The sequence below is a fragment of the Gastrolobium bilobum genome, unplaced genomic scaffold (assembly GCF_033153095.1).
Source record: "Gastrolobium bilobum isolate Gb01-03AN ecotype WA unplaced genomic scaffold, APGP_CSIRO_Gbil_v1 utg11290, whole genome shotgun sequence".
In the NCBI taxonomy this organism is placed as follows: Eukaryota; Viridiplantae; Streptophyta; class Magnoliopsida; order Fabales; family Fabaceae; genus Gastrolobium; species Gastrolobium bilobum.
In genome coordinates, this window is record NW_026899780.1 from 3,192 (window position 1) to 14,781 (window position 11,590).

An 11,590-nucleotide genomic window follows, 5' to 3' on the forward strand; every position below is an offset into this window, starting at 1 on the left:
TTTCCCAAAGTCATGTGCCTTGGCAGCATCATAAATTGGGGTAAACCCCTTTATATTGTCTTCCTAGCTGCACTAGCTTTGCTAAAAGGAAAATTACACTATAATTGCCTAAGACAATATACGCATGGCATGGCAGGGAAATGGATGATGGATGAGCCCACAATATTGACAAAACCCTTACTGTAACTAAAGAGTAAAATAATCCTTAATTATCAATTTCTTTTATTTTTTCCCTTTTTTATATAAAACAAAAAATAAATGATAATAATATACTCCAAAATAGAAGGTTCACATTTTATTTATTTTATTTTATTATGTATGAGGACAAAATTGAGTGATTACATCTTATAATTAAAAATACAACGTATAAAGTGGGAATGGGAATATCAATATATGTGAAGTCAGCTATATATTCCTTGCGTCAAATTAGAAGCTATAGCATTTTTTTTTTTTTTTTTGTAAATAAGCTATAGCATTTTTTAAAGCTAATTATTTTATTAAATTTTCTGGTATACGTTTAGACAAAATAAAAGAAGAGAAAATAGCTTACCAAAAAATAAATAAATAAATAAACTGGGTCACCTTGTATTTATGGTGGAGAGATAACATATTCTTTAACAGTTTACAAAAGAATGATTAGAAAAAAGAATTGGTATATAATCTTTTAAAACTATTTACTATTCTCTTATTCACTGAATATTTTCAATTTTCTTAATTTAAGATAATTACGGAGAAATTTCTTTTATTTAATTCGCCTAAAAATCTTTTTGCTTTATTTTTTTTTTCTTCCATTCCACTTTTTACCAACATTCAAATATGTATATTTTTTTTACAATATTACTTGACAAAACTTAGTTAACTGTATATAATTGGAGCCAAGAAATAAAGCAACACATTTTCAAAAAAATTGGTATCGCCAAAAAGATTTTGGAGGTTGGACCATATGATCTCTATTAAGCCCATGTTCAATAACATGTATCATCTTAGGCATTGAGAGCCTCATGTGACCGAAGGTCATGGATTGAGTATGGAAATGGTATCTTTAGAAAAAAAAAATTGTAAGAATAAAGTTGTCTACAATTCATCCAATTTCTACCCTCATAAAGTCTTGTGTGTGGAGTTTACCCGTTATATGTGATACTTCTCTATCTCCCCTTATTTCAAAACTTAGTGTTGAAATACTTTTACATGTATTCTCACCATACGATGAACCAATAGGACCAACGATTAGACAGGCTTGGACAACCCCCTCAAGCAGGAACAATGCTGACTTCCTAGTATTTCTTAGAGTGTGGTTTGGTATCATGATATAAAAGGAGAGAAAAAAAGGAAATTTTTTACCCTTCGCTCAGGATTTTGTTTAATTTACACACAAAATAACATTATAATTAAAAGTTTTAGAGTATTCTTATTGGAATAAAATATCATGTCTACCTTTTTTTCATGCCTATAGTGTTTACTTATTTTTAAAATTATTAAATCAGAATTTCAAGAAAAGAAGGAAATGATAAAAGTAAGTTGAGATTTTGATTTAATGGTATTGAATATAAGTAGGTAGAGTAGGCATAAAAAAAAGTAGGTATAATATCTTATCTTATTTTTATTATAATTTTTTTCTTAAGAAAAAAAACTAATACAATCCCACATTAACTGAAATGTAAAGTGAAATTTGTTCGATTGACTTGTTGCGTTACTTTCTAGAAAAAAAATTCATAAGAGAGACAACTTAGCTTGGATGGATCTTGGATGGATCATGGATGGATGGTTTTCCCTCTCCCATGTAAAATAGGATAATAGTTTTATCATGTAATAGGAGATAATAATTATTTTCTATTGACTTATTTGTATAAGTGGAATTCACTTTCAATAAAAAAAATAAAATAAAATAAAGTAAAATTTATCTTAAATTTACGTGTGCAAGAGATAATTTTTTTCTTATGTATCATAAGAATAATAAATCTCTATAAAATATTGGTATATTATTGGACTTGGTGTAACACAATAGTGCTGGAGTTCCTTAATGATATAACTGACAATTTGTAGATGACATAAACTATACACGTGTATTATCCCTTAAATGGAAAAATTTAATGTGATCTTGGCTCATAGTGGTCCTTCTTCTAAAAATGTGACACTTAAAAGAAAAAAACTATTTTTCTCTCTCTTTTCTCCTTTCTCTTTTCTTTTCTTTTTCTCTTCCGGGTCAATCATTGAAATGTGGAGCACAAAATTAAACCTCGTGACCTGGGTTTCTTCCATAGTCCCCGTCTTAAATGGGAGGAATTGGCCGGTTGGGGCCCTCCATCTAATGAAATGGGTTTCTTCTGTGTCATTCAAATACAGTAGATTATAAACATATTAAGGACACTTATAAGTACGCCTTTTTGAATGAACATGGATGGGCAACCAATAATTTTATTTGTATCAGGAATTGTACATAATTAACCGGTTCTCATCAAAGCAACTTATAATGGAGGCCCCCCTAGATTCAATTAATTAAAGAGTTGTCCTAGAATGGAGAATAATCAGCAATGAAGAGGAACTTATTTTTTTAAATATAAGATGCTTATACGAGATTTCTTAGCAAGGTAGCTAGGTTAACATGAAATGATTATGTTTAAGTAACAACTAACAGGAGACATCATCTAAGATTGTACAACCTACAATAAACCAAGCTTGCTAATATATATTTTCATCAACAACTCACTAGAGCCAAGCCCACAAACACTTGATAATTAATTAAGTTGTGCACGGGGATTAATTAAGAACAATTTGATTAATTTGTTGTAGAGGGGACAGCTTTCTCCATTACTTCATAAGGGTGACGTGCTTCTTTGCAAGGCAACTTGATACCCACCTACCAACCCACTACTTATATATATATATATATATATATATATATATATATATATATATATAGGACAAGATATTCTTACACCGGTATAAGAGTTAGGGGGCGTTTGGTAGAAGAATTTTTTTTTTATCTGGGAATCACGATTTTCAAAAATATGATGGGATCATTCAGTTTACGATAATATCCGAAAATAAAAAATTTAGAAATATTCAGTTTCTCGGGAATCTTACAAAATACCTTGTACCAAACGCTCCCTAGAAGTCTTACACTCAATCTTGGCTATTGATCCACTTGTATCCAATGGCTCACATTATTACAAAATTAAAGCTTTTAGATATAAATGAGATCAATAGACAAGATTGAGAGTGTAACTTACACTGGTGTAAAATGATCCTGAACCTATATATATATATATATATATATATATATATATATAGAGAGAGAGAGAGAGGTAGGATCCTTTGACACTGGTGTCAAATTTGAAGTTTGACACCTCATCTGAGAGCCGTTAGATCAAAAAAGATCAACGACTCTGATTTGTAAGCATATGACACCATTGATCTTTTTTGATCTAACGTCTCTCAGATGAAGTGTCAAACTTCAAATTTGACACCGGTGTCAAAGGATCCTGCCTCATATATATATATATATATATGGGCTTTGTATGCGTTATGTCACAAGATATATCTATTGTCATGTTACTGATATAATAATTGTAGGCCCCACTATTTTAAATAAATAAATGAAAAAATAAAATAGTTTCACAACCTTCAAAGTGTCTGCAGGACATGGACTCAAATTCCTATAACAGGAGGATTGATTTTCCATATATATATATAGGACAGATCCGTTTATAATTTTTTTTTAAATTTTTTTACAAAATTGCACTATGTTCTCCCTCCTGAGAGAACATAGTATAACCAGTGTTCTCCCAGGAGAACATAATGTAGTTTGTAAACAAAAAATTTATAAATATAACCTACTCCATATATATATATATATATATATATATAAGGGTATTTTAATTATATAAGTTTTTGAGCTCATACTTCAATATTTTTTTAATAATCTCGAATTTGGGTATGGGTAGGTTCCTTTTGACTAAATTTGAAAGATGAATTAATCGAAATGTTGTGGTCCAAATACCACCTTATAGTGTAATAAAAAAAAAACTTTCAGATATTTATCTATATTATAACAACGCATGTTAACCTTTACACCAGAACTTGGGTCCAAAAATAGTAAACAATAGAAGTATTGGGCAGGTGTAAAGCCCAGATATAGGCCCATTACAACAGAGAAATTTTATATAATAATTAGCAAAGGCATAGCTTTATGAGATTCTAGAATTGATGGCGAGGGGCCTAATGGACTGGGCTCATGTTCATGGTGGACACTGATTAGTAATACCTCGATGAGCAACAATTTATGCCGTTCTTCAAAGATGATGATACCCATAAGGGTGCTAAACACCTACCTACCAACGCACTCAACTCCTTTGCAAAAAAGGAACACCTGACACCTGGGATAATAGATTGCAATTCCTATAAACCTCTATTTTTTGGGGAAGCTGTCCTTCTTAAGGACACTTTGTTTATTTACAATATATATCGCCCATTTGTGTCACCCTAACAAGTATCAAATATTCCAATCTTTAACACAACCCCACGGTGCACCAAAACATACATTGTACACGTATCTCCCTGCAGTTTGTTCATATCATGAAAGAATCTCAAGTAGATATGTGGATCATTCATGAGGACCTAGGAAAACAGCAATTTTTTTTTTCTTTTTTATAGTGCCATGTATGCAAACTTTTTTTATCACGATACTATTAATGATAAAGTGGGGATGGGAGAGTAGTAGGGGTGTGTTTGAATGTGTTTTTGTTTTTAAAAACTATTTTAAGAACGAAGTTTGAAAATTGATTTTGAGAGTAAAAAAACAATAAAACTTGTTTGAATATAGTTAGTTTGAAAGTTATAAAAAAGATGTAATTATTTACAAAAATACCATTAATGAATTCTCAGATTTACAAAATGCCACTGCAAAATAATTTAAAAACAAATCGATTTAATTACAAAAATGCTATTAATGAATCCCGTTATTTATCAAATTGCCACCGCACAAAACTAAAAAGCACAAAACAACTTTGAAAAACATGTAAAACTTGTTTTGCTTTTTCAATTTCCAAAACTAAAAAGCAGACACGGTTTTTAAAACAAGATGAATGAAAACAGGTTTTCAAATAAGATTTTTTGGTTTATTGTTTTTAAAATCTAAAAACTGTTTTTGAAAACACAAATCAATCAGACCCCCTAGATTCGTTTGTTTTGTTTTATTTTATTTTTCTTTTTCTAAACCTAAGAACCAAAATTTGGTACATGGACCAAATTGTTGGTACACTCGAAGTCAATTGTGCACGTTATTCTCTAGAGGGAAAAATACTTTAGTGCATCTGGTGTATTTAAGTAGATATTTCCTTTTTTTCAAATGTGAAAAAAATGGCACATAAATGAAAATATAAATGAAAAAAAGAAGTAGAGGGAATTTTTTTTTTCCGCATTTGCAATAAGGAAGTACTCACTTAGGTACTTGCGCGGTGTACTAAAATTTTGTTATATATATATATATATATATATATATATATATATATATATCAAGATATTTTTATTTATGCTGGTGTAAGAATAAATAGTTTTATTACAAATATAGATCATTAATTTGTTTGTATATATCTAAGAGTTTAAATATATAATAAATCAGAATCATTATGTATGAATATATAGGAGCAATGATTAAAATTGAGAGTGTAATTTGTAAGTTACACTATATAAAATGATCATGACCATATATATATATATATATATATATATATATATATATATATCACATGTCAGATTTTTTATTTCTTTGTTATGAATTCTATTCTATAGCATTTTATATGTCGGCAAGGCAAGTGCAGTTCCAAATAGATAACACGTTTAGCCATCGACAAAGGAAACAATAGTATTTGGATGCATCATTTGTGTGCGGTTTCTTGACATTTAATGGGGGTTTCTATATTTGTTTACCATTTACCAACTTATTCTGAAAACAGTAAATGCATATTATTTTATTGGTGTTTGTTGCTGCTAAAAAATGGGCACATGGATCCAATTCTCTCGATCGCCAATAGCTATGGTAAGTGGTGATTAATCTAAAAAAGTAAATATGCATGTCATAAACGTGCGTACTGAAAAGCATATGTCTATCACGTCATGTGCATAGCCGTCTTTTGTTAGCTTCAACTTAATTCTGTGCCATTGAATATGACTTTTGATAAGTCTATATGACATGATCATTAAGCTGATTATTATAGAAAACAAAGGAATTTCTAGTAGCTTTGTTAACAAATATGAGAGCGGTAAAACAAAGTAAAAACCATTTGGTACCTCCTTAATTAAATGGAGTATTATAGTCAGAATAAAGCCTCAGATTAATATTAAAGAGAGAAAAACAACAAAAAAAGAGAGATAATGAAGACTGGTTAACAGGAAGGGATTGGTCAAAAAAATGAAAATAATCATTGAAGTTATATCAACAAGAGCTCTATATGCTTAAATGATTGGAGATGAGTACTTAGCAGAACACCTATCTCACCGTGTATTTATGGTGGTAAATGCCTGTTTAGTTTATCCATGAAAGAGACATTACAAATCATAACTCAAAGTTAGAAAATACCTAAAGGGATGCCACCATGCCGTGTATATATTACTTTGCAGTCATGCTGTTGTTATTCTTTTCCAGATATTTAATTCAGTAGTTCAACCTTGCTCTTCTATATAAAGTACCCCTTTGCAATTCCCCTATGTCATCGCACCAAGCTTTTCATTTCTACTTTTGTTCTCTTTTCTTTCAATCGCTTATCATATCCCTCTCTCTCTCTCTCTCTCTATATATATATATATATATCTACTCTGACATACCATGGAGAAGAAAGCCCTCCTCAGGCTTATGGTTATTCTTCTGGCTCTTTCCTGTTTTTTATATACTGCTGCTGTTCCTACAACAAGTGAGTTTCAAGGGTTTTGATTCAGAACCTTTATTGGTTTGTTAATGTATGAATATTCAGGATTATTAATCTGATTCATCATGTGAAATTGTGAATATATATAGGAAGCTCCATGATCTGGAAAATGGATCCATCAGTGCAAGATCATCTTGCTAAGGTTCTCTGTCTCTCTATCTCTCCTTATTTCCTTCTTAATTTTCTAAGGACATATGTTGTTGCAACATATATATATATATATCCTAAATTTCCAAATAAAAAAATAATTGGCAAAATAACCTCAAAAGGAACATGGTTGTGTCTAGTGCCCTAACTACTTGACAGAATCAGTTTTTATCTTCACTGATTAATATTTGAAGTTATCTCAAAAAAAAGAAAAAAAAAGTTCAAAGCAAAGATCTCAAGTTCTGATTTCCCTAAAAATGCCCAAGTCAACAAGTTATAACATTTTTTTTATGGGGTACTATATATTCTCATCAGTCATCCCTAAATTTGTTTTGTGATACATTATTGTAGTAATGTATACTTTGTACAAGTAAATTCTTAGTATGATTTTCTTTATCCCTGCAGGAGGATCTGAGTTTGGGGTTAAGGAACATGAAGGAAGGAATTGTAGAGAGCAGAATGATGATGGATATGATTGCAGACTATCCAGGAGCAAGAGCAAATCCAGCCCATGAACCAAAATCCCCTGGAAAGCCTTAACTTATATTCTACTATGTTCTTGGGAATCATAAGTGCCTTAGTTAGTTATTATATTTAGAACAAGTAATCATAACTCGTATTATAATATTGTTTGGGTTGTCCTGGTTTGCTAAGGTCAAAATGTGGTGTTCTTAATTCTGCCAGAGAAGTCTCTATTCTAAGATCTATCCTAGTTTGGTATTCCACATATATGAGTTTTAAGGGCTTGGTGCTGTAAGGTATATATATATGAGAATTAATTTGTATTGTATAAGGTAAGCGGAGGCTTGTACTGACTGATTTGTACATTAATGTTCAGTTATCTATTGTTAATAACCGTGATTACCCCTAGTGAAAGGTGAACTTGCTTTTTTACTCTCTGATTTACAAATTGCATGTCATCCTGATCTATGTTACAATTAACGACACGGACATATTAGCTTTAATTTAGATGAACGCAAAACAATTGGATAATTAGGCCTACAGGAAAATTCCTCATTATCATTGTCCTATGAATGTTTACAGTGAGAAATTTAAGAAAAAAAAAATTCCTAGTTTTTTGCCTCTGAGAATGAACTTTGGAAGAATTGTTACATAACCACATTTCACGAGTTATGGTTACATTTAAGACTCGTATGGTTGCATGCTACTTTATCTGATTGCTAGAAAACTTCACAATAGCTAGGAAGAAAAAATCTGAAGCCATGCATATTATACCATATAGAAATGTCATACAAACCAAAGCTTTATATTTGTGAATTTTGAATTTTAAAAAGAGTTTAAGGGAAAGATTATATATATTTATAAATTTTTTTGTTTACAAACTCAACTATGTATTCCCAAGAACACACTCGGTTAAGAATGTATTTCTGGAGAATACACAGTGTAGCTTATAAGAATTTGTAAATAAAATGTTTGTAAATATAACCTACCCCAGAGTTTAATTCTAGGAAGAATTCGTTAATTAGTGACCATTATAAACATGTAATAAGAAAAATCCCTGTTCTTGATTCTTTACATGGCTTGAATCTGTTAACTATCTTATAGTTAGATTCTCTATGTTTTCTAGATTCCCCTTACTGGGCAATCATTCTTCACGGAAAGAGCTGGCATATTTTCACCATTTCAAAAAGATCAATTCGTTCAAATTGCTGGTTATAAAATCAACCGATGTCAAATAAATATATTTGGTATTGTCTAACTATCATTTCATCAATACAAGAATACCTTCTCAGTATGAAGTTATATACCTTAATGTTTTTAATGTAGTTATATATTTGCTTTTTGAATTCTGATAGTCTTAACTCTCAAACATTAGGGAAATAGAAAGATCCTCAAAAGTGTTTTTGTCTCTAAAATGAGCAAGTAAATAGTGCATATACATTTTATTTAATATAAAATGCATCGGACTCCTATCACACAAATTCAAAATCAAATACATCTTTACTTACTTTAGGGATATATAATTTGATTTTGGGCAGGTTACGTTTACAACTTTTTTTGTTTACAATTCTTACAATCTCAACTATGTTCTCCCGAGAGTATACTATCCTTTTGATTTTAGAGAAACATTTTCCATTCAATAAAGAAAATAATTTTGATTTAACAATTTTCATGTCCTCCTTATAATCTAACCACTCATGTATAAATACTGAAAATACCTATAATTTTCCTCTCCTTTAACGAGAGTGACCTCTAAAGTAACTGACAGCAAAACATATAGTGTGTGATCCCGTTTTAGTTGCAGTATTTTTTTTTCTTCGTTATATGTGTTTAAAACTTTCCACCCTATATCTATATGTAATACAGTAATAGATATTTAATTAATTTTATTGCATGTGTACTGAAAGTTCATTTCAGATCCAAAGAAAGAAGAAGAGATAAAAGAAACTCTTTTGGTTGAGGAGAAATTTTACGAATGATAGGGAAATGTTATAGATAGGAAAATGGTTGGAAAGTGAGATAGGTAGAAAAATGTAAAAAAAGTTGTTTGGTTGAGAAAAATTTTACTGAGAAAATTAAGTAACTTTTATGAAATCTATGTTTGGTTTGGGGTAAAATAAAGATGGATAAATTGTATGAAATTACAAATTTAACCCCAAAAAACAAATTTCCCATTACGAGTCCAAGTGGCCAGTGCGTATACCAAAACTTGCTTCCTTAGGTGCGTGCTTCTAAACCTTCTTCTCTCACTGCCAACTGCTCCTCTTTCCTTTCTTTTCTGTGATTCTCTCTGTGTTTTTGTTCAGCTCTTTTTCTTTGTTTTTGATGTTTTTTCTCTTTCGAAATTTTTTTGGTAAGGATTTGGTGCCTGTGCGGATCGAATCTCGCTATTTGCTTTTGTTTTTTTGTTTGCCGAGAACACTGACCTCATGAAGAAAACTGAACCAGGATTAGGAAGAGACAAACGTCAACTTCCCCCACCATGCACAGCCACTTCTTCCGATCACCAAACTGGTCTTTAACGCATCCAACGAAGCTAAGCTGGGACTTTTTGTATCTACTCTTCAGTCCATTCGCTGCTGGCCACACAATCAGGATAATATCGGAGGGTATAATGGTCTCAAATGTTGTGGGCCCCACGTGCATTAGCCGGGTTTCTGTAAAAAACCACCGAGCAATCAGGATTCTGAACAGTGCAGAAGCATGGACAAACGACACAAAAACGAGAAAGATAGGCATTGACCTTGCCTGGGTATTCACCCAAATCACTCCCAACCAAATGCATGCATCGAGGAATACCAACTTCATTTGCATGGGTTTATTTCAAATACCACCCAACCAAACACCACCTTAGCTCCATCGTCGAAAAGGCCCCATCTTGGATTAAGAACTTACTCGCTCGGTATAGTTGTTCTAAATTATGAGGGCGATATACGAGTGCTTTTCAATTTGTGGTCCATGTTTTCAATATTTTGCACAATATATATTTTAAGAGGAAAAACCACAGTGATAATTGAAAAATACTTCCTTCTTTGTAGAGACCCCCTATATTATATAATATAAGATCACCTAATTAGTATAACATTCAAATAAATAATTTTACATATATAGGATATCACAATCTAATTCTTTAATGACGTGGTATTTTTTTCCTTTAATTAATATGAGAAAAAAATATGCTTTCATCATAAAATACATTTATACAGAGAATATTAATTACGCTTCTTGATTTATATATGTTTCGTACTCTTAATTACAATGCATTCATATAATTTATTTAAGGTAATATCTTTTTTCTTCTTAGAAAAAAAAATCATTAATTCTTGACATATTTTTTACCTTATTATGCTTAAAACGATGCAAAGCTAGTATATAATAGGTGGTCAGTTATATGGAGATTGAGTTTCTCGTGATATAGGAAAACCCTTTGTAACACCACGTTAGTTGCTGGTGTATTAACATCACACATATGGCATTAAGCACAATATAGTTTAATAAAATCACAAAAGCTGCATATATATAATCATAACTATAATTATTTCATGACTACTCAATTTTCATGCTCGAGGTTAAATAAGAGCAAAATATGTGAGGAGCAATTGTAAATGGATTAAGGAGCAACTAATCACTTTAAGAGCAAATCTATCCAAGTTGTTCAAGCGTGCACATAAAGTAATGCAAGGTTTCACGTGAACCCAAGATTATTGTCCTCAGGAAACAAGTGTAAAAATGACATTTAAAGAAATGTGAACGAGAAAATAAGAAAAAACTAAAAACAAATAGAAAGTAAAGAGCAATCCTGATCAAGGAACCTATTTGTTCTAAGATTAAGGTTCACCAAAAAGTGCTCATTATCAGCTAATTCAACAAAGTCAATAACATCTAAAGTGACTAAGAACTAGGTCTTCCCTTAAACTCAATTGAACTTAGCCTTGACAAAAATTAGAAAACATTGAAAATGAGAGCAACAGTTGAAAATCATTTGCAATAGAAATAGGAAGCAGGAACAGAGAGCATAGTAGAAGTATGCTTTTAGAGTTTTTATAGTTGTTTAGTAG

General features: G+C 30.9%; 1 protein-coding gene across 1 annotated transcript; it reads left to right on the forward strand.

Annotated features, from left to right (window-relative positions):
• Positions 1-6,823: 6,823 nt before the first annotated feature.
• LOC133293476 (uncharacterized) lies at positions 6,824-7,610 on the forward strand. The gene is made up of 3 exons (XM_061492059.1): positions 6,824-6,908; positions 7,013-7,065; positions 7,476-7,610. The coding sequence occupies exons 1-3, from the start codon at positions 6,824-6,826 to the stop codon at positions 7,608-7,610; spliced, it is 273 nt and encodes a 90-aa protein (XP_061348043.1).
• The last annotated feature ends 3,980 nt before the right edge of the window (positions 7,611-11,590 follow it).